This window comes from Oncorhynchus tshawytscha, unplaced genomic scaffold (genome assembly GCF_018296145.1).
Source record: "Oncorhynchus tshawytscha isolate Ot180627B unplaced genomic scaffold, Otsh_v2.0 Un_contig_1534_pilon_pilon, whole genome shotgun sequence".
In the NCBI taxonomy this organism is placed as follows: domain Eukaryota; kingdom Metazoa; phylum Chordata; class Actinopteri; order Salmoniformes; family Salmonidae; genus Oncorhynchus; species Oncorhynchus tshawytscha.
Window position 1 is genome coordinate 14,146 of NW_024609417.1, and position 21,977 is coordinate 36,122.

Below are 21,977 nucleotides of genomic sequence, written 5' to 3' on the forward strand. Positions count from 1 at the left end.
ATATTGTTGAAACTAATACTTTAGTCTTACCTCTGACTTGAATTTTAAACTATGTGCAACAAAAACATTCAATCCACCAAGTATCTCAATACTTATTTATTTTTTATTGTGAAGTTTAAAAACAAGCAGTAAAAAGTAAAAAAAAAAAAAAAAAAAAAAAAAGCATACAAACATAACACGACTTCTTGGAACACGAGGAAAAATAAAAGGCATCCCATCTGATGATGCAGCAACCTGATCTGAAGTCAACAAGGGGACGGGGGCCTCGGGGACACAAACTGTGCCAAAACTACCAACATAACAAGCAGGCACACACTGTAGCAAGCATCCATAGAAACAGGGGCTTGTACACACAGTCAGTCGCACAGGCACACACAAACCCAGGCCCACCCTTTAGTTACTGAAAAATATGAACTAAGTAAAATTATAAGTGGGTGGGGGGGGGGGGAAATGCTGCTACTTCATCAACACAGGGAATGTTTTAACTGAACTAGACGTTAATTAAAAATGAAAATAAAAGCCTAAAAAGCAAAAAAATATCCTTTTGCTTGCAAAAAAAACTCGTTTTTACAAACTGATGCTGAATATTAGTAATAGTTATACTCCAAAGTACTGCTAGACGTTTATTCCTCAGGAAAAACAAACAAATGACAGAAGTGCGAGTCCATGTATTTTACAGATGGGTATTAGCGAGGCCAATGAGTAGGAGCTCTTTACCATCTTGCCCTCTTCTTCTCTTCCCCTCCTCAGACACTAGTTGGGGTACAGGGTGAGGACAGGCAGACACTAGTTGGGATGCAGGGTGAGGACAGGCAGATAGTAGGGGTTGGGGTGAAGGGTGAGGACAGGGGAACATAAAGGAAAAACAACCCTACCAAGTTGTTCAATCATCTCATTAGCAAAAAAACAAACAAAAAAAAAAAATTCGTAGAATTTGTTATTTTTCAGTTTTTGTAAAAAAGAAAAGGGGAATTTTTAGGGGAAGAGAAGAAGGGGTACTGGGAGTGTATTTGAGGGAGGGAATTAAGGTTTTGCTTCCATCAAAACCAGACATTTTTTGAATGACTTAAACCCAGAAGAAAACATTTAAAAAGTCCAGAGAGCTGGGTGGGATGTGGCTGCAGTGAAGAGACAGTCCTCCCGGTCCACGTCTGACAGGCTGGAGACTGGCTGGATTTGATTCACTGGGCCTGGGAGAGAGAGAATGAGAGGGGAGAGAGAGGTTAAAGTTACCTGTTGTCCTTGCTGAGTGGTGTGTGTGTGTTACCTGTTGTCCTTGCTGAGTGGTGTGTGTGTGTTACCTGTTGTCCTTGCTGAGTGGTGTGTGTGTGTTACCTGTTGTCCTTGCTGAGTGGTGTGTGCGTGTGTTGTCCTTGCTGAGTGGTGTGTGCGTGTGTTGTCCTTGCTGAGTGGTGTGTGTGTGTGTTGTCCTTGCTGAGTGCTGAGTGTGTGTGTGTGTGTGTTGTCCTTGCTGAGTGGTGTGTGTGTGTGTTGTCCTTGCTGAGTGGTGTGTGTGTGTGTTGTCCTTGCTGAGTGGTGTGTGTGTGTGTTGTCCTTGCTGAGTGGTGTGTGTGTGTGTTGTCCTTGCTGAGTGGTGTGTGTGTGTGTTGTCCTTGCTGAGTGGTGTGTGTGTGTGTTGTCCTTGCTGAGTGGTGTGTGTGTGTGTTGTCCTTGCTGAGTGGTGTGTGTGTGTGTTGTCCTTGCTGAGTGGTGTGTGTGTGTGTTGTCCTTGCTGAGTGGTGTGTGTGTGTGTTGTCCTTGCTGAGTGGTGTGTGTGTGTGTTGTCCTTGCTGAGTGGTGTGTGTGTGTGTTGTCCTTGCTGAGTGGTGTGTGTGGTGTGTGTGTGTGTTGTCCTTGCTGAGTGGTGTGTGTGTGTGTTGTCCTTGCTGAGTGCTGAGTGGTGTGTGTGTGTGTGTTGTCCTTGCTGAGTGTGTGTGTGTGTGGTGCTGTGGTGTGTGTTGTCCTTGCTGAGTGGTGTGTGTGTGTGTTGTCCTTGCTGAGTGGTGTGTGTGTGTGTTGTCCTTGCTGAGTGGTGTGTGTGTGTTGTCCTTGCTGTGGTGTCCTTGCTGAGTGGTGTGTGTGTGTGTGTGTTGTCCTTGCTGAGTGGTGTGTGTGTGTGTTGTCCTTGCTGAGTGGTGTGTGTGTGTGTTGTCCTTGCTGAGTGGTGTGTGTGTGTGTGTGTTGTCCTTGCTGAGTGGTGTGTGTGTGTGTGTGTTGTCCTTGCTGAGTGGTGTGTGTGTGTTAGCTGTTGTCCTTGCTGAGTGGTGTGTGTGTGTGTGGTGCTGTTGTCCTTGCTGAGTGGTGTGTGTGTGTTGCTGTTGTCCTTGCTGAGTGGTGTGTGTGTGTGTGTGTTGTCCTTGCTGAGTGGTGTGTGTGTGTGTTGTCCTTGCTGAGTGTGTGTGTGTGTGTGTGTTGTGTTGTCCTTGCTGAGTGGTGTGTGTGTGTGTGTTGTCCTTAGTGGTGTGTGTGTTGTCCTTGCTGAGTGGTGTGTGGTGTGTGTGTGTGTGCTGAGTGTTGTCCTTGCTGAGTGGTGTGTGTGTGTGTGTGTTGTCCTTGCTGAGTGGTGTGTGTGTGTGTGTTGTCCTTGCTGAGTGGTGTGTGTGTGTGTGTGTGTTGTCCTTGCTGAGTGGTGTGTGTGTGTGTGTGTGTTGTCCTGTGTTGTCCTTGCTGAGTGTGTGTGTGTGTGTGTGTTGTCCTTGCTGAGTGGTGTGTGTGTGTGTGTGTGTTGTCCTTGCTGAGTGGTGTGTGTGTGTGTGTGTTGTCCTTGCTGAGTGGTGTGTGTGTGTGTGTGTTGTTGTCCTTGTGTGTGTGTCCTTGTGTGTGTGTGTGTGTGTTGTCCTTGCTGAGTGTGTGTGTGTGTGTGTGTGTTGTCCTTGCTGAGTGGTGTGTGTGTGTGTGTGTGTTGTCCTTGCTGAGTGTCCTTGTGTGGTGTGTGTGTGTGTGTGTTGTCCTTGCTGAGTGGTGTGTGTGTGTGTGTGTTGTCCTTGCTGAGTGGTGTGTGTGTGTGTGTGTTGTCCTTGCTGAGTGGTGTGTGTGTGTGTGTGTGTTGTCCTTGCTGAGTGGTGTTGTGTGTGTGTGTGTGTTGTCCTTGCTGAGTGGTGTGTGTGTCCTTGTGTGTGTGTGTTGTCCTTGCTGTGGTGTGTGTGTGTGTGTGTGTGTTGTCCTTGCTGAGTGGTGTGTGTGTGTGTGTGTGTTGTCCTTGCTGAGTGGTGTGTGTGTGTGTGTGTTGTCCTTGCTGAGTGTGTGTGTGTGTGTGTGTTGTCCTTGCTGAGTGTGTGTGTGTGTGTGTGTGTTGTCCTTGCTGAGTGTGTGTGTGTGTGTGTGTGTTGTCCTTGCTGAGTGGTGTGTGTGTGTGTGTGTTGTCCTTGCTGAGTGGTGTGTGTGTGTGTGTTGTCCTTGCTGAGTGGTGTGTGTGTGTGTGTGTGTACCTGTTGTCCTTGCTGAGTGGTGTGTGTGTGTGTGTGTCCCTGTTGTCCTTGCTGAGTGGTGTGTGTGTGTGTGTTGTCCTTGCTGTTGTCCTTGCTGAGTGGTGTGTGTGTGTTGTCCTTGCTGTTGTCCTTGCTGAGTGGTGTGTGTGTGTGTGTGTGTTGTCCTTGCTGAGTGGTGTGTGTGTGTGTGTTGTCCTTGCTGAGTGGTGTGTGTGTGTGTGTGTTGTCCTTGCTGAGTGGTGTGTGTGTGTGCTAGTGGTGTGTGTGTGTGTGTGTGTTGTCCTTGCTGAGTGGTGTGTGTGTGTCCTTGCTGAGTGGTGTGTGTGTGTGTGTGTGTTGTCCTTGCTGAGTGTGTGTGTGTGTGTGTTGTCCTTGCTGAGTGGTGTGTGTGTGTGCTGTTGTCCTTGCTGAGTGTGTGTGTGTGTGTGTGTGTCCTTGCTGAGCTGTTGTCCTTGCTGAGTGGTGTGTGTGTGTTAGCTGTTGTCCTTGCTGAGTGGTGTTGTGTGTGTGTGTGTTAGCTGTTGTCCTTGCTGAGTGGTGTGTGTGTGTTGTCCTTGCTGAGTGTGTGTGTGTGTTGCTGTTGTCCTTGCTGAGTGGTGTGTGTGTGTGTGCTGAGCTGTTGTCCTTGCTGAGTGGTGTGTGTGTGTGTGTGTTAGCTGTTGTCCTTGCTGAGTGGTGTGTGTGTGTTAGCTGTTGTCCTTGCTGTGTGTGTGTGTTAGCTGTTGTCCTTGCTTGCTGTTGTCCTTGTGAGTGTGTGTGTGTGTGTGTGTTAGCTGTTGTCCTTGCTGAGTGGTGTGTGTGTGTGTTAGCTGTTGTCCTTGCTGAGTGTGTGTGTGTGTGTGTTAGCTGTTGTCCTTGCTGAGTGGTGTGTGTGTGTGTGTTAGCTGTTGTCCTTGCTGAGTGTGTGTGTGTGTGTGTGTTAGCTGTTGTCCTTGCTGAGTGGTGTGTGTGTGTGTGTTAGCTGTTGTCCTTGCTGAGTGGTGTGTGTGTTGCTGTTGTCCTTGCTGAGCTGTTGTCCTTGCTGAGTGGTGGTGTGTGTGTGCTGTTGTCCTTGCTAGCTGTTGTCCTTGCTGAGTGGTGTGTGTGTGTGTGTTAGCTGTTGTCCTTGCTGAGTGTGTGTGTGTGTGTGTGTTAGCTGTTGTCCTTGCTGAGTGGTGGTGTGTGTGTGTTAGCTGTTGTCCTTGCTGAGTGGTGTGTGTGTGTTAGCTGTTGTCCTTGCTGAGTGGTGTGTGTGTTAGCTGTTGTCCTTGCTGGTGTGTGTGTGTGTTAGCTGTTGTCCTTGCTGAGTGGTGTGTGTGTGTTAGCTGTTGTCCTTGCTGAGTGTTGTCCTTGCTGAGTGTGTGTGTGTGTTAGCTGTTGTCCTTGCTGAGTGGTGTGTGTGTGTGTTAGCTGTTGTCCTTGCTGAGCTGTTGGTGTGTGTGTGTGTGTTAGCTGTTGTCCTTGCTGAGTGGTGTGTGTGTGTGTGTTAGCTGTTGTCCTTGCTGAGTGGTGTGTGTGTGTGTGTTAGCTGTTGTCCTTGCTGAGTGGTGTGTGTGTGTGTGTTAGCTGTTGTCCTTGCTGAGTGGTGTGTGTGTGTGTGTTAGCTGTTGTCCTTGCTGAGTGGTGTGTGTGTGTGTGTGTGTTAGCTGTTGTCCTTGCTGAGTGGTGTAGCTGTGTGTGTGTGTGTTAGCTGTTGTCCTTGCTGAGTGGTGTGTGTGTGTTAGCTGTGTGTGTGTTGCTGTTGTCCTTGCTGAGTGTGTGTGTCCTTGTGTGTGTTAGCTGTTGTCCTTGCTGAGTGGTGTGTGTGTGTGTGTTAGCTGTTGTCCTTGCTGAGTGGTGTGTGTGTGTGTGTTAGCTGTTGTCCTTGCTGAGTGGTGTGTGTGTGTGTGTTGTCCTTGCTGAGCTGTTAGCTGTTGTCCTTGCTGAGTGGTGTGTGTGGTGTGTTAGCTGTTGTCCTTGCTGAGTGGTGTGTGTGTGTGTGTTAGCTGTTGTCCTTGCTGAGTGGTGAGTGGTGTGTGTGTGTGACCTGTTGTCCTTACTGAGTGGTGTGTGTGTGTGACCTGTTGTCCTTACTGAGTGGTGTGTGTGTGTGACCTGTTGTCCTTGCTGAGTGGTGTGTGTGTGTGACCTGTTGTCCTTGCTGAGTGGTGTGTGTGTGACCTGTTGTCCTTGCTGAGTGGTGTGTGTGTGACCTGTTGTCCTTGCTGAGTGGTGTGTGTTACCTGTTGTCCTTGCTGTGGGGTGGCAGCCTGTCCCGGAGCCCCTCCAGGGCCGTAGAAGGCCGCCTGCTGCCTGTAGTACTCAGCCCAGGCTGCACTGTAGTCCTGCTGTCCGCCGGCTCCTCCCCCGGCCACGGCTGCAGCCGGCGCTGCTGCAGCACCTCCACCGGGCTGGGCTGAGGAGAGACAGGGAGGGAAAGCGGAAAGGATTTTAAGATCAAGAACTTGGACAAGAAAATAGTATTTGTTGATCACAATTCTGCTGTATAGAAATAAATCTGAGGACATCTTCTAGATGAAGTGTCCATTAAAAAGGTGGCTTGTAGAAGGACTCTATACAGTGAAGGCCTTTCAGTCCTTTTCTAGTGACACACAGGCTCTCCTGACATGTCTGGAGACTGGACAGTCCTATAGGATGTCTTCTGGATCAAGATGGCCGCCGTTTCGCAAGAGCTGACCCAGCTGTGATTATCTAGAGGTTTATTTTTACTAAATGTATCCACTATTATTTCTTTTGTGTTTTGTTTCTAGTGATACATTGTTAGTGATTATTGCACTATAGGACATGTCATTGTAAAGTCAATATAACCATGGCGATGATCATAACCATGAGGGTTGTTCCTTGGAAGAACAGACTTATTATTTATAACAAACTAATTTCTTTGTCCTCAGAGAAAAAAAAACTAAACAAAAACATCATGCAACACCCAAGTAACAGATGTGATCACCTTAAATATCAGAGTTCAACTTCACACACACACAATGGAACAAACAATTCATCCAAAGTCTTGAATAATTTTACCCATGCCCATCTTCTTGTAATACTCCTCCCAGGCCTTGGTGTAGTCTGGCTGGCCTCCAGGGGTCTGGGCTGCCTGGGAGGGGTCTGCCTGGACTGGGGCGGCTGCTGGGGCGTTGGGGGCCTGGCCCGGCATGGCGCCCCCTGGCTGCTGCTGGTAGTACTGAGCATAGTAGGCTGCCCACGCTGCATTGGGGTCTGCTGCTGCCTTGTCTGGGGGGAAGATTAGAGAAAGAGAGTTGAAAGGGAGAAGGTAAAAGTGAGGAGAGGAAACGAGAAGGTAAAAGAGGAAAGAGCGTTGAGTACAGGCCAGGGAAAAATGTATTGACCAGGAGGGAAAGTGCCTGATGGAGAGTTCCAGACCAGTGTATACGAAGCCGTGTCTACTCACTGGGGTCGTGTGGCCCTCCAGGGGCCTGCCACTGCTGGAAGGTGTTTCCCCAGCCCTGAGGGGCCCCATAACCATGACCACCTGGGGGGCCGCCACTGGAGAGAGAGAGGAGAATAAAACACTTCATATCTTTTTAAGTCTTCCAACACATCACAAACACACAACACCCATTGGCTTTAACTAACATGTGGCCTTGATTTATTCAGAGGAAGAAATGTAAATAACATACAATGGACATAACAGACAATTGGGGATATAAGTCTAACATTTTGAGCCATAAAAATCCCTCAACAGCACAGGGGGATCAGAGCTGCTCACCGCACGAACAATAGACCCCTTCTTTTATGTGCATGGATGTATAACAAACTGTAGCGATGCAGACTAGCACTAGCCTTTATGTCCAGCAGGTGCTATAGCACTAGCCTTTATGTCCAGCAGGTGCTATAGCACTAGCCTTTATGTCCAGCAGGTGCTATAGCACTAGCCTTTATGTCCAGCAGGTGCTATAGCACTAGCCTTTATGTCCAGCAGGTGCTATAGCACTAGCCTTTATGTCCAGCAGGTGCTATAGCACTAGCCTTTATGTCCAGCAGGTGCTATAGCACTAGCCTTTATGTCCAGCAGGTGCTATAGCACTAGCCTTTATGTCCAGCAGGTGCTATAGCACTAGCCTTTATGTCCAGCAGGTGCTATAGCACTAGCCTTTATGTCCAGCAGGTGCTATAGCACTAGCCTTTATGTCCAGCAGGTGCTAGGTGCACTAGCCTTTATGTCCAGCGGGTGCTATAGCACTAGCCTTTATGTCCAGCAGGTGCTATAGCACTAGCCTTTATGTCCAGCAGGTGCTATAGCACTAGCCTTTATGTCCAGCAGGTGCTATAGCACTAGCCTTTATGTCCAGCAGGTGCTATAGCACTAGCCTTTATGTCCAGCAGGTGCTATAGCACTAGCCTTTATGTCCAGCAGGTGCTATAGCACTAGCCTTTATGTCCAGCAGGTGCTATAGCACTAGCCTTTATGTCCAGCAGGTGCTATAGTATCTACTGTATCTACTGTGTGTGTGTGTGTGTGTGTGTGTGTGTGTGTGTGTGTGTGTGTGTGTGTGTGTGTGTGTGTGTGTGTGCCCTGCATTATCAAGGTTGGGGTTGTAGGGGTGCATGGTTGGTGTACTTACTGTGGGGGTCCTCCGGGGCCACCGGGCCCTGGGTTGTAAGGGTTGGGGTTGTAGGGGCCCATTGGACCAGCTGGACCAGGTCCCCCAGGACCTCCCCCTAGAGGACACAGAGGAGCCTAGAGGAGCAGAGAGGAAACCATTCATTCCATTTACAGGTCACGTGGGACTATTAAATGATACACTGGGTGTTTAAGTGTGTGGACACGCGTCCGTCCTCCCGTACCTCGATCTTGTCCTCTATGAGCTGCTTGGCGTGATCTATCTGTTGAGGGGACCCCCTGATGATGAACAGTTTGAAGTTGGGGTCCCCGTTGGGCGGCGGCTGACGCGAGATCTCCACGAAAGCCCCCGTCTGCTGGTTGATGGCCTTGACGTTCTCGCCACCCCGACCAATCACCAGGCCGCATTTGTGGGCGGGGATAGAGAAGGTGACCTCACCTCCAGGAGGACCGCCCCAGTTGCCCTGGCCTCGCCCCCTGCCATGGCCACCCTGAGGCATCCCCCCCGTGCCAGGTGGACCTGGAGGACCCTGGAGAAGAGACCCAGGTAAAGGCTTCCGCACGACGGCGCTCGCATACTACCTTTTAAAGACCTTCACTTGAAAACCGCAAAGTGCCAGTAGTACTATTTGTCCATTTGTAGACTCCGTAGCCAGTACACACTTCCTCAAAAAAAGTCTGATATAAATCTAAGATTACTCAAAAAAATGTCATTAATTTTACATTATTGCATAGATCTGAGTTGCATGTAACTAAGATGTTGTGTGGTATTTTGTGAACAAAATGCGCACGAAAACAAGTCGTCTATAGACAACACTTCATTGAAGAATCTCGACCAATGAAGGGACGTAGATGGCGAATGCTGAACTTCAGCCCCGAGAAAATTTGGTGCACAAACAGCTGAGAGCGAGGAAGAAAACTTTTTTTTTTTAATAAATAATTTAAAAATTAAAACATTAAAAAAATTTTTTTTTGCTGAACACCAAAACTGTCACAAAATGTCAGAATATTGCACAAACCGTTCTGAACGGTTTCAGATGGGAAGCTTTTAATTTTTAAACAGTGTCATTTTTATCCATCTGCCCAGATACTAAAGCTGGACATGTGCCAGCTGGCCAACTCATTGACAGAAAATGTCCCCTTCAAAGAAATGTATTAATAAATACAAAACGTCAAGGAGAAACTAGAAGGGGAATAGTGGAGACTTGATGTGCAGTCCCTTGCATAAGTATTCACCCCCCTTGGCATTTTTACTATTTTGTTGCCTTACAACCTGGAATTAAAATAGATTTTTTGGGGGTTTGTATATATAAAATTTGATTTACACAACATGCCTACCACTTTGAAGATGCATTTTTTTTTTGTGAAACAAAGAAATAAGACACACAAAAAATAAACTTGAGCATGAATAACTATTCACCCCCCCCCAAAGTTAATGCTTTGTAGAGATGCTTTTTGCAGCAAGTGTCTTGGGGTATGTCTCTATAAGCTTGGCACATCGAGCCACTGGGATTTTGCCCATTCCTCAAGGCTCAAGGTTCCGCTGGTGTACAGCAATCTTTAAGTCATACCACAGATTCTCAAATTGGATTGAGGTCTGGGATTTGACTAGGCCATTCCAAGACATTTAAAATGTCCCCCCTTACACCACTCAAGTGTTGCTTTAGCAGTATGCTAGGGTCATTGTCCTGCTGGAAGGTGAACCTCCGTCCCGGTCTCAAACCTCTGGAAGACTGAAAGTTACCTCAAATTTCCCTGTATTTAATGCCATCCATCATTCCTTCAATTTTGACCAGTTTCCCAGTCCCTGCCGATGAAACACATGTTCTCAGGGTGATGAGGTGTTGGGTTTGCACCAGACGTAGCATTTTCTTTGAGAGCCAAAAAGCTCAATTTTAGTCTCATCCAACCAGGGTGCCTTCATCCATATATTTGGGGAGTCTCCCACATGACTTTTGGTGAACACCAAACGTGTTCGCTTATTCTTTTCTTTAAGCAATGGCTTTTTTTCTGGCCACTCTTCTGTAAATCCCAGCTCTGTGGAGTGTACGGCTTAAAGTGGTCCTATGGACAGATACTCCAATCTCCAGTGGAGTTTTGCAGCTACTTCAGGCTTATCTTTGGTCTCTTAATTGCGCCTCTGATTAATGCCCTCTTTGCATGGTCTGAGTTTGTGGGCAGCCCTCTTGGCAGGTTTGTTGTGGTGCAACTTTGTAAAAAAAAAATATATATATATTTTTTAATTGTATATCCGAAACATACAATATACTTGCAGTGACGCCGCTCAACAACTACATCATACCAGTCATCCAACTGACTCCCATTCAGAGCAACACAGAAGCATCCAGGGACAACGCCCTGCTCAAGGCCAACAACATGACCCGAACCCTCCAAGATCCCCCACAGGTCCCCAATAGCTGTCCCTCAACCATTCAGGACCACCCCCACAGTCCCACCCCAAGCAGAAAAATACAATTGATTCCTTTCCCCAAGAACCCCCCCAATGCACCAACAACCAAGAGAATGAACTAAGGAGAAAGACAGACAAGAACAGCAAAGAATAAAAACATGTTTTAAAAGGACAACTAAAGTTCTAACAGCAATGCCAACTGTATGTTTGTGTGCATGTCTGGCACTAGTACATGTATGTGTGTGTTCTTGTATGTGTTAATTTGAATGGGAGTGTGTGTATGTGTCCAAACACCTGCACGGCAGCAGCCTCAGGCAAACCGGCGTTGGCTGTAAAAACTGCTCCTCTGTGTCACTCAAACTTACTTTTTATTATGTTTTGACTTTTATCTTTGACCATCATTCCATCTCTACCCCCACATCCCAACCCTCAGCCCAGCCATCTCTACTCCCACATCCCAACCCTCAGCCCAGCCATCTCTACTCCCACATCCCAACCCTCAGCCCATCCATCTCTACCCCCACATCCCAACCCTCAGCCCAGCCATCTCTACTCCCCACATCCCAACCCTCAGCCCATCCATCTCTACCCCCACATCCCAACCCTCAGCCCATCCATCTCTATCCATCCCCCACATCCCAACCCTCAGCCCATCCATCTCTACCCCCACATCCCAACCCTCAGCCCATCCATCTCTACCCCCACATCCCAACCCTCAGCCCATCCATCTCTACCCCCACATCCCAACCCTCAGCCCATCCATCTCTACCCCCACATCCCAACCCTCAGCCCATCCATCTCTGCTGGCCGCCCACTTCGGGTTTCTACGCAACACATCTTTCAAATATTATTTCCATATAAGAATTATATAATAGTGACAAGAATTCTATAATAATTTTAGCAGAAAAGCACGAAATCTTGAATCCTGCGTTTTATGGTTTTTCTTTCCATGTTTTAATAACGGATTTAAAACTGTGCTCTGGGGATGTTAAAAATGACTGATATTTATATAACCCAACCCTGATCTGTACTGTTTGGAGAGCTCCTTGGTCTTCATGGTGCCTCTTGCTTAGTGGTGTCGCAGACTCTGGGGCCTTTCAGAACAGGTGTATATATATATATACACACACACTGAGATCATGTGACACTAAGTTAAATAAAGTCCACCTGTGTGCAGTCTAAGTATGTGACTTCTGAAGGTAATCAGTGGCACCAGGTCTTATTTAGGGGCTTCATAGTAAAGGGGGTGAATACATATGCACGCACCACTTTTCCAGTGTTTATGTTTTTGAACAAGTAATATTTTTCATTTCACTTCAACAATTGACTATTTTCTTGTATGTCCATTACATGAAATCCCTTGCCATCTAGTCCCACTTCCATTCACACCCCACATGTAACCCCTGTCCTCCCACGTGTCAGCCTGTAGCGGGTAGTGTACGTACCCCCTGTCCTCCCACGTGTCAGCCTGTAGCGGGTAGTGTACGTACCCCCTGTCCTCCCATGTGTCAGCCTGTAGAGGGTAGTATACGTACCCCCTGCCCTCCCATGTGTCAGGCTGTAGCGGGTAGTGTACGTACCCCCTGTCCTCCCATGTGTCAGGCTGTAGCGGGTAGTGTACGTACCCCCTGTCCTCCCATGTGTCAGGCTGTAGCGGGTAGTGTACGTACCCCCTGTCCTCCCATGTGTCAGGCTGTAGCGGGTAGTGTACGTACCCCCTGTCCTCCCATGTGTCAGGCTGTAGCGGGTAGTGTACGTACCCCCTGTCCTCCCATGTGTCAGGCTGTAGCGGGTAGTGTACGTACCCCCTGTCCTCCCATGTGTCAGCCTGTAGCGGGTAGTGTACGTACCCCCTGTCCTCCCATGTGTCAGCCTGTAGCGGGTAGTGTACGTACCCCCTGCCCTCCCACGTGTCAGCCTGTAGAGGGTAGTGTACGTACCCCCTGCCCTCCCACGTGTCAGCCTGTAGAGGGTAGTGTACGTACCCCCTGTCCTCCCATGTGTCAGCCTGTAGCGGGTAGTGTACGTACCCCCTGCCCTCCCACGTGTCAGCCTGTAGCGGGTAGTATACGTACCCCCTGTCCTCCCATGTGTCAGCCTGTAGAGGGTAGTATACGTACCCCCTGTCCTCCCATGTGTCAGCCTGTAGAGGGTAGTGTACGTACCCCCTGTCCTCCCATGTGTCAGCCTGTAGAGGGTAGTGTACGTACCCCCTGCCCTCCCACGTGTCAGCCTGTAGAGGGTAGTGTACGTACCCCCTGTCCTCCCATGTGTCAGCCTGTAGAGGGTAGTGTACGTACCCCCTGCCCTCCCACGTGTCAGCCTGTAGAGGGTAGTGTACGTACCCCCTGTCCTCCGTCCTCCCTGACTCTGATGCTCTGCAGCAGCTCGTTGATGATGGAGGCAGCATGCTCACAGCGGTCTGGAGGGCCCATGATGTGGGCTATCTTATCAGGACCTGCACCGTCATCTAGAGAGAGAGGGGGGGGGCAGAGCAGGGAAGGGAGGCAGCAAGAGGGGGAGAGAGAGAGAGCGATCGAAAGACAAAGATAGAGGGAAGCACAGATCGCCGCGAAAGAAAGACAGATCGAGCGAAAAAGATAAGAGTCATCATAACGATCACCGTTTAAACCAAAAGGTTCCAGTCAAAATGTTTCTCTTATACGGTCCTGTACCTTCATCTGACAGAGGGAGAAGGGAGTGAAGGGGGGGAAGGGCGTGAGGGGAGAGAGAGGGGGGGGAAGGGCGTGAGGGGGGAGAGGGGGAAGGGCGTGAGGGGGAGAGAGGGGGAAGGGCGTGAGGGGGAGAGAGGGGGAAGGGCGTGAGGGGGAGAGAGGGGGAGAGGGGGAGAGAGGGGGAGAGAGGGGAAGGGAGTGAGGGAGAAAAAGAAGGAGAGAGTTACCATACTGTTCACAACACTCAGCTGGAGTCAAGACAGGAAGTTGCTACCTGGACTTGTCCCATAACAGATTGGCACCTCTAAGATGAGGTGTACTAACATGCCCTTTCTGACCTGATAGAAACACTTCAATCTGCTGTGTGTGTGTGTGTGTGTGTGTGTGTGTGGTGTTTAAGTTTCATATACAGTCCTGTACCTTCATCTGACAGAGGGAGAGAGAAAGGGGGGAGGGGACACAGAGAGGGAGAGTTACCATACTGATCATAACACTCAACTGAAGCAAGGTCAAAACGGGACGGCGCTACCTGGACTCGTCCAATAACAACAGACTGGAGTTCCCAGCTGCAAACCGTTTCATTACGGTGGGGCTATACTGAACATGACCCAGGTTCACCCCACAGTCAAGTGACTTATTTAAATGTTGTGGGACTAACAGGAGGTCTGAGATCAGTTTGTTTCTCCTGGACCTATGATCACGTGTAAAAACACTCCATAAAATACTAATGTTTCCTATGATAGAAATATTTTAAATCTGTTGTAGGTGTGGGTTTGAATCTTATACGTCATGTACCTTCATCTGATAGAGAGAGGGGGGGAGGGGGAGGGAGAGAGAACAAAAAGAGGGAGAGAATTACCATAGTGATTATAACAACTGAAGCAGGGTTTAAGGGGGAGATACAGGGACTGGCTGAACAAGAACAGAAGGTAGTTTACCGTAGCAGGAAGTCGTGTGTGTGTGATCCTCACCTGGTTTGAACTGTATCCTAACTCCAGCATCTGCCTGGATCTTCTTGATCATCTCTCCACTTCGACCAATCACAACTCCCACAGAGTGGCGGGGCACGGGCACCTGGCCAATGAAAAGACACCTTAACGAGGAAAGGGCATCTGGCCAAACTGAAACACACGATACTGATGAGGCAAAGACGTTCAACAGAGTTCTAGTCGAGGCTTGTTACTAAACGGGGCTGCGATGCCACAGTCATTCTACTGGCTGGAATTCTACAACGTTTAACCATAGACTTAGAACGAGTAGAAGGGGCATTTTGAATCAGGTCAATGATGCTGCTGTCAGATGTTCTATTTAACATTCTAGTCAATCTAAGTGGGTTTAACCCCCAGGGCTGCATTTCCATCAGCCAAGCTGCCTTCCCTGTGCCATGGTGGAAGGTGGGGTTAACACATAACTAGAGAGAAGCAGCTGGGGGAGTTTGACCTCCACAGCTCTGTCAAATCCAGTCAGACTTCCAACTAGAATCCATCTCATAAACATTAAAGATCCTACTCACATCCATGCCTCCTCCTCCACCACCACCTCCTCCCATTTGGTTGCCAAAATTGTTTCGGTCTCCAAAGCCAGCGTGATCCCTCTCTCTCAGAATCTCATTCACCAGCTCCTTCGCTTGCTGCAGAGAGAGGGAAAGTAAGAGAGGTTGATCAAGTCAGACCGTACTACCTGGCATAATATCAGAGACAACCAGGAACGCAGTACGTGTGGTGAAGGCAGTACGCGCAACAGGGGCGTGTGGTGTACGCAGTACGGCAACAGGGGCGTGTGGTGTACGCAGTACGGCAACAGGGGCGTGTGGTGTACGTACGTGTACGTGCAACAGGGGCGTGTGGTGTACGCAGTACGTGCAACAGGGGCGTGTGGTGTACGCAGTACGTGCAACAGGGGCGTGTGGTGTACGCAGTACGTGCAACAGGGGCGTGTGGTGTACGCAGTACGTGCAACAGGGGCGTGTGGTGTACGCAGTACGTGCAACAGGGGCGTGTGGTGTACGCAGTACGTGCAACAGGGGCGTGTGGTGTACGCAGTACGTGTGAAGGCAGTACGCGCAACAGGGGCGCGTGGTGAAGGCAGTACGTGTAACAGGGGCATTTACCTGAACTTTGTAGGGGTCTCCGATGATGCGCAGGGGTTTGTCCATGTTGGGTGGCTGGGAACCATCTTGGATGAGGATCATCTTCACTCCAGCACGCTCCTACAGGGAAGAGATACATCTCTATATATATCTATCCATCCATCTGACGAGCCTCATGTATAGTGTTGGTTTCCTAGTACTTCCCTCCCATTATATTAGTAGCTGTGCTCTGATTCATTCTCCTGTACAGATATTTGATGTACCAGTACACCCCCTGGACAGGACACTAGTCTATCTCCTGTTTCTGTAGGGTGAGGCAGCTTGATGTACCAGTACACCCCCTGGACAGGACACTAGTCTATCTCCTGTTTCTGTAGGGTGAGGCAGAATGATGTACCAGTACACCCCCTGGACAGGACACTAGTCTATCTCCTGTTTCTGTAGGGTGAGGCAGCCTGATGTACCAGTACACCCCCTGGACAGGACACTAGTCTATCTCCTGTTTCTGTAGGGTGAGGCAGCTTGATGTACCAGTACACCCCCTGGACAGGACACTAGTCTATCTCCTGTTTCTGTAGGGTGAGACAGCTTGATGTACCAGTACATCCCCTGGACAGGACACTAGTCTATCTCCTGTTTCTGTAGGGTGAGGCAGCTTGATGTACCAGTACACCCCCTGGACAGGACACAAGTCTATCTCCTGTTTCTGTAGGGTGAGGCAGCTTGATGTACCAGTACACCCCCTGGACAGGACACTAGTCTATCTCCTGTTTCTGTAGGGTGAGACAGCTTGATGTACCAGTACATCCCCTGGACAGGACACTAGTCTATCTCCTGTTTCTGTAGGGTGAGACAGCTTGATATACCCAGTACACCTCCTGGACCAGAGGCTTCAGCTATACAACTCCCCAATGTGTACCTGTAGTTGTTTGATGGTCTCTCCTCCCTTGCCGATGATTAGGCCGGCCTTGCCAGCTGGGATCATCATCTCCTGCATGGAGCCACTCTGCCCATTGGTCGACTCGTGGAAAGAGGAGGAAGGAGCACCGCGCCCCCGAGATACAATCTCATCCAGAAACATCTTGGCTTTCCTGAAGAGGAGGAAAAGACAGACGGGGAGGGGGGCAAGATGTTAGAAAGAGTCGTGTAATGATCAGAAATACTTAACATGGCCCCTATGCCAGCACCCAGAATTTTTCAAATTGAGATCAAACGACTAGGAAAAACTACCAAACCCTACTCCATATGTAGGGCACTACTTTAGACCAGGGCCCTATGGGGACACTACATTAGACCAGGGCTTAGTGTCTTACGCGATGGCGTCAGGGTTTCCTGTGAGGGAGACGCTCCTCTCTGGCATGCCACCACTGTCTGAAACACAAACAACAAGTAAACATCAACAAGTAAACAACATCTGTCTCACTGGCAGACTACAAATGCATCCCAATTGGCACCCTATTACTTACAGAGTGCACTAACAGAGCCCTATGGGCCCTGGTGAAAAGTAGTGCACTAACAGAGCCCTATGGGCCCTGGTGAAACGTAGTGCACTAACAGGGCCCTATGGCCCCTGGTGAAACGTAGTGCACTAACAGGGCCCTATGGCCCCTGGTGAAACGTAGTGCACTAACAGGGCCCTATGGCCCCTGGTGAAAAGTAGTGCACTAACAGTAGTGCACAATAAAGGCATATGCTCCGGCCAAATGTAATGCTTTATCTTTGACCAGGGCACTAGCCTAGAGTAGTGCCCTAAAAAAGGTCATTGCTCTTGTCCAAAGAAGTGCACTATATTTGCTCAAGGCCCTGGCCAAAAGCAGTGCCAGAGTTCCACGTTTTAATGTCGCGTGCACAAGGACAGCAAAATGCCTTTGTTGCAAGAGCCAATCAGAACAACACAGCACACTTTCATCAGGCATAATAATGGCCATTGCTCTGGTCTAAAGTAGTGCACTATATAGGGAATAGGGCTCTGGTCTAAAGTAGTGCACTATATAGGGAATAGGGTGCCATCTGGGCTGCGTGCTGAGATAGTAGAGGTAGTATATAAAGAATATAAAGAGAGGTGAGCACCTAGTTGCTCACCTGGAGCGATCTGGACCTTGCAGCCCGAGTCCTGCTGGATCTTGTTGATCTGCTCGCCCCCTCGACCAATGACTGTGGAGAAACAAGTCGTGAAGTCATTTTATCACAGTATGCGTGAACAGCTTCTCTGTGTGAGCCCAAGCGATAGTGTGTGTGTGTGTACTCACTGAGTCCGACCATGCCGTCTGGCACTCTGTACTCCTCTGTCATAGTGGAGGGCCTGACACTGAAGAGAAAAGAGGGAGAAAGGAGAGAAAGGAGGGAGAAAGGAGAGAAAGGAGGAATGAATGCTTATCCTTCACAACAAGCCCAAAACACCAGGGAATCAAACACTGCAAAATATACAAGACAGGCAAAAAGAAAAGACAAAACAGCCTTCTATTAATACCTTTGCTGAGACAGGGCAGCGAGCTGAGCTCCGATAGCTACAGGGAAGAGTAATGGATTAACAACCAATAGAAAGCAACCCATGAATGTGAGAGGATAGGCAGAGACAAGAGACGGTCTGTTAGGTGTACGTACACAAAGCAGTGGCTGAGTCTCTGTCCCCCTGGGAAGACATCTTCTTGGCATCTGGTTGGTCTGATAAAACAGGAAAAACATGAACCTCAATACCATCCTGAAGTAAGGCTCCGGGAACATGATCCTCTGTGTGTACATAGTGTATGTGTGTGTCTCGGTTTTCCTCCGTGTGTATTACTCTGTGTGTGTGTTGGTCCCTGTGCCTCTGTGTTGCCCTCCCCTGGTCTCCTACCTCCATCCTCCAGAGAGCGTTTCAGTGTTTGGAACGGGAAGCCCTCTCCTCCTCCTGCTCCTCCATTGTTACTTGGAGGTCCGGCATCTCCTCCGATCTTAGCTGCAATCTAGGGAACACACACAGCATGTATCTCATTCAAATGCATTGTGTGAGCGCCTAGAGAGAATGAATTTGGCCCAAGATAGTGATATATGGACCGTTTTGTATAATATTCCCCGGGATTGAATCTGGAGCTGGTAACCTGATCCTAGATATGTAGCTGCCCAAGTACATCACCTCTACACAAACCACGTACCATCCCTCATCCCTATATTACACAATAGCTGGGTTGGATCCCAAACAGCTCTCTATAGTCCCTATTATGGACTAATTTGACCAGATCCCCGTGGTGCCATTTGAGAAGCAGCCCTAGACTCGGTAGTTATTTTCTACACCCGGCGTTAGTCCAGGTAGCTGCCAGACTGGGATAAGAGGATCTCGTTTGGAGATACTGGCCTAATTCGTATCACAGACATGTCGGCAGTAGCTAACACTAGCTAGAGCGTGTTTGTGTCCCACTAGCGATGCAAGTTACCTATTCTGAAACACTGGCCGACAAATTTGGACTGTTTTGGAAAGGTTTGCATCGCAGGTTCCATGTGGAAACGTCTACCTCATTAGTTAACGTTAATGAACCAGCTAACTACTACCTTTTAAATTAATGATAGTCTGCTGGCGCTAGCTAGTTACCAAACTTAAAGCTAACACTAGCCACGTTAAAAAGACAGATGACTAACTAGTTAACTACTCACTACATGGTAGGTCTATTGGAATATAAATTGAGGGTTTTTCCCGTGATCACCAACATTAGTCATCTTGCTATCCAGGCACCTAAACGGTAACGTGAAGTGTCGGTGTTTTGGGCTTGTTGGCTAGCTGCTATCTAGAACAAGGAAAGCGTCGCCACGCCGAGAGCACCGCCAGCTAGCGGCTCTGGTCAACCTGGTGGTGCTACCGAACTCAAAACGTTTAACGTTAGCTAATATTAAAAACAAAGCCACACACGTGCGTACACCGACACGAGGTTCAAATCTAAAAAAGGTTTTTCGCATTTTGATTTCACCACCCACACACACCAAGCCGGTCGGTCGCATCGATTCGAGTAACTCATCGACGGGCCTCGTTGCAAAGCTAGCTAGTTAGCCTAGCATCGTAGCTAGCGCACACAACAGACTGGCTTGGGTCAGTGCCCCAGTCTCGCTTATTGCTCCGACCTTACCTGTCTGGCTCGCTGCACCGCGTCCGCGAAAGCATCTTTTTTGCCTCCAGCGCCCGCTCCGGCCCCGGGTGAGCCGTAGTCCGACATGCTGCTTGCTCTCTTGGGGAAAATACACAGACACACACACGGGGGGGTTTGGACAGGTAGTTAGGCCGAGCAGAGTTGCGCAGAAGCGGGAAGATGAGAAAGGCGAAGTGCGGGGAGGGCGCAGAAAGTGGGCATCAAACCTTCTAGCAGCCTTCCCTCCTAAAGTAACCAATCGGTGATTGCGAAGGAGGCGGTGAAGAATACAGACACAAATCTTACTGGTTTACTGCCTCGAACGTAGGTCCTATTGACCAGGGCAGGGAGATACTTGATTGACAGTTCAGCTTCGACCAATCATCTGTAGGGCGCTTTTTGAAGAGCCAATCGGAGTTTGAAGAATGGTCAAGTTGACCAATGTGCTTACAGAAACAACCTTTCCATTATTGATTGATGTTTGTAACAGGGGCAACAATGAGCTCGTTCAGCTCGTAAAACACTCACCATCAACCTTGCGCTATCTCAAAAGTAGAAACACAGATGAAAGCAACAAAGCGGAAATTTTGAGTTAGTTTTTGGTACCTTTGCTATAAATATTAGCCTGGTCCCAGATCTGTTGTGATTTTGCCTACTCCATTGTCAAGCCAAACAGCGTGACAATTCCATAAGGAGTTGGCAAGAGAGCTGAATCAGACTAGCACCCAGGCTAACAGCATTCAGCCATGTCATTTAAATATTAGTGACCTAGCTACTTATGTTAGCTGATAGACATACCACTCTCCAATTTTAGTGTCCCAAATGGCACCCTATTCCCCATATAGTGCACACATTTTGACCAGAGGAATGGTCAAGTAGTGTACTATATAGGGGGAATGGTCTCTGGTCTAAAGTAGTTCACTCTATAGGGTGAATGTTCTCTGGTCTAAAGTAGTGTACTATATAGTGTGAATGGTCTCTGGTCTAAAGTAGTGTACTATATAGTGTGAATGGTCTCTGGTCTAAAGTAGGTAACTATATATTTTGTGGTCCCGAGTGGCGCAGGGGTCTTAGGCACCGAATCTCAGTGCTAGAGGTGTAACTACAGACCCTGGTTCAATCCCGGGCTGTATCACAACCGGCTGTGATCGGGAGTCCCATAGGGCGGTGCACAATTGGCTAGCATTGTCCAGGTTAGGAGAGGGTTTGGCCAGGGTAGGAGAGGGTTTGGCCGGGGTAGGCAGTCACTGTAAAAACATAATTTGTTCTGAACTGACTTGCCTAGTTCAATAAAAAAAAGAATATAGGGGGATGGTCTCTGGTCTAAACAAGTGCACTATATAGGTAATATTGGGCAATTTGGGACATAACAATAATATCACAATATATTTTTTCATACATAATGACACCACACCAACAGCAACTTCAAACTACCAGTACTTTTCTTCTGATGAAAGAGCACCATGGCATTACTTTAGATCAAGGCTCTCTTGTGCATGGCATATGTCCCCCATTCACAATACTCAGAACAGAACCCCACCATTCACAATACTCAGAACAGAACCCCACCATTCACAATACTCAGAACATAACCCCCCATTCACAATACTCAGAACAGAACCCCCATTCACAACACTCAGAACAGAACCCCACCATTCACAATACTCAGAACAGAACCCCACCATTCACAATACTCAGAACAGAACCCCCATTCACAATACTCAGAACAGAACCCCACCATTCACAATACTCAGAACAGAACCCCCATTCACAATACTCAGAACAGAACCCCACCATTCACAATACTCAGAACAGAACCCCCATTCACAATACTCAGAACAGAACCCCCATTCACAATACTCAGAACAGAACCCCCATTCACAATACTCAGAACATAACCCCCATTCACAATACTCAGAACAGAACCCCCATTCACAATACTCAGAACAGAACCCCACCATTCACAATACTCAGAACAGCCCACCATTTACAATACTCAGAACAGAACCCCCATTCACAATACTCAGAACAGAACCCCCATTCACAATACTCAGAACAGACCCCCCCATTCACAATACTCAGAACAGAACCCCCAACTAGTAGGCTGCACAAATGGCACCCTATTCCCCATATAAGACGGCAGGGTAGCCTAGTGGTTAGAGCGTTGGACTAGTGACTTAAAGGTTGCAAGTTTGAATCCCTGAGCTGATGGTGTGTGTATCTGTTGTTCTGCCCCTGAACAAGGCAGTTAACCCACTGCTCCTAGGCCATCATTGAAAATAAGAATTTGTTCTTAATTAACTGACTTGCCTAGTTAAATAAAGGTAATACAAATAGTGCACTACTTTTTAGTGCACCGAATAGGGTGCTATTTGGGCCGCATGCACAGGCTTCAACTCATAAATCACCTCACAAGTAATAATCATCAACATGTCCAAGTCATTGGACTCATAGTGAAGTCATTGGACTCATATTGAAGTCACTGGACTCATATTGAAGTCATTGGACTCATAGTGAAGTCATTGGACTCATAGTGACGGCATTGGACTCATATTGAAGTCATTGGACTCTTATTGCAGTCATTGGACTCATAACGAAGTCATGGACTCATATCGAAGTCATTGGACTCATATCGTAGTCATTGGACTCGTATTGAAGTCATTGGACTCATAGTGAAGTCATTGGACTCATATTGAAGTTATTGGACTCATAGTGAA

General features: G+C 48.3%; 1 protein-coding gene across 6 annotated transcripts; it reads right to left on the bottom strand.

The window, feature by feature from the left end:
- Window positions 1–610: 610 nt before the first annotated feature.
- Window positions 611–19,524, bottom strand: LOC112243122 (KH-type splicing regulatory protein). Of its 6 annotated transcripts, none has more exons than XM_042315206.1 (21): window positions 19,261–19,524; window positions 18,000–18,108; window positions 17,768–17,827; window positions 17,634–17,670; window positions 17,413–17,471; window positions 17,234–17,317; window positions 16,477–16,534; window positions 16,083–16,254; window positions 15,185–15,283; window positions 14,588–14,704; window positions 14,046–14,148; window positions 13,870–13,875; window positions 13,495–13,500; window positions 13,075–13,080; window positions 12,745–12,869; window positions 8,214–8,519; window positions 7,991–8,106; window positions 6,817–6,911; window positions 6,429–6,638; window positions 5,630–5,802; window positions 611–1,190 (listed from the first exon to the last, which is right to left on the bottom strand). In XM_042315206.1, the coding sequence occupies exons 1-21, from the start codon at window positions 19,345–19,347 to the stop codon at window positions 1,182–1,184; spliced, it is 2,037 nt and encodes a 678-aa protein (XP_042171140.1). In that variant the 5' UTR covers window positions 19,348–19,524; the 3' UTR covers window positions 611–1,181. The 6 variants fall into 6 exon arrangements, with proteins under 6 accessions (XP_042171140.1, XP_042171143.1, XP_042171141.1 ...); XM_042315209.1 differs by having other exon boundaries at window positions 17,246–17,317; window positions 19,261–19,520; XM_042315207.1 differs by lacking the exon at window positions 13,075–13,080 and having other exon boundaries at window positions 19,261–19,523.
- Window positions 19,525–21,977: the final 2,453 nt, after the last annotated feature.

What these genes read in the sequence shown, in the direction of transcription:
- LOC112243122 (XM_042315206.1), bottom strand. Translation starts at nt 19,347, where the DNA reads ATGTCGGACTACGGCTCACCCGGGGCCGGAGCGGGCGCTGGAGGCAAA. An exon ending in AGACTCAGCCACTGCTTTGT is followed by an intron (nt 17,671 to 17,767) that starts GTACGTACACCT and finishes TCTTCCCTGTAG; the next exon opens with CTATCGGAGCTCAGCTCGCT. An exon ending in GTGGAGGAGGAGGCATGGAT is followed by an intron (nt 14,149 to 14,587) that starts GTGAGTAGGATC and finishes TTCATTGGCCAG; the next exon opens with GTGCCCGTGCCCCGCCACTC.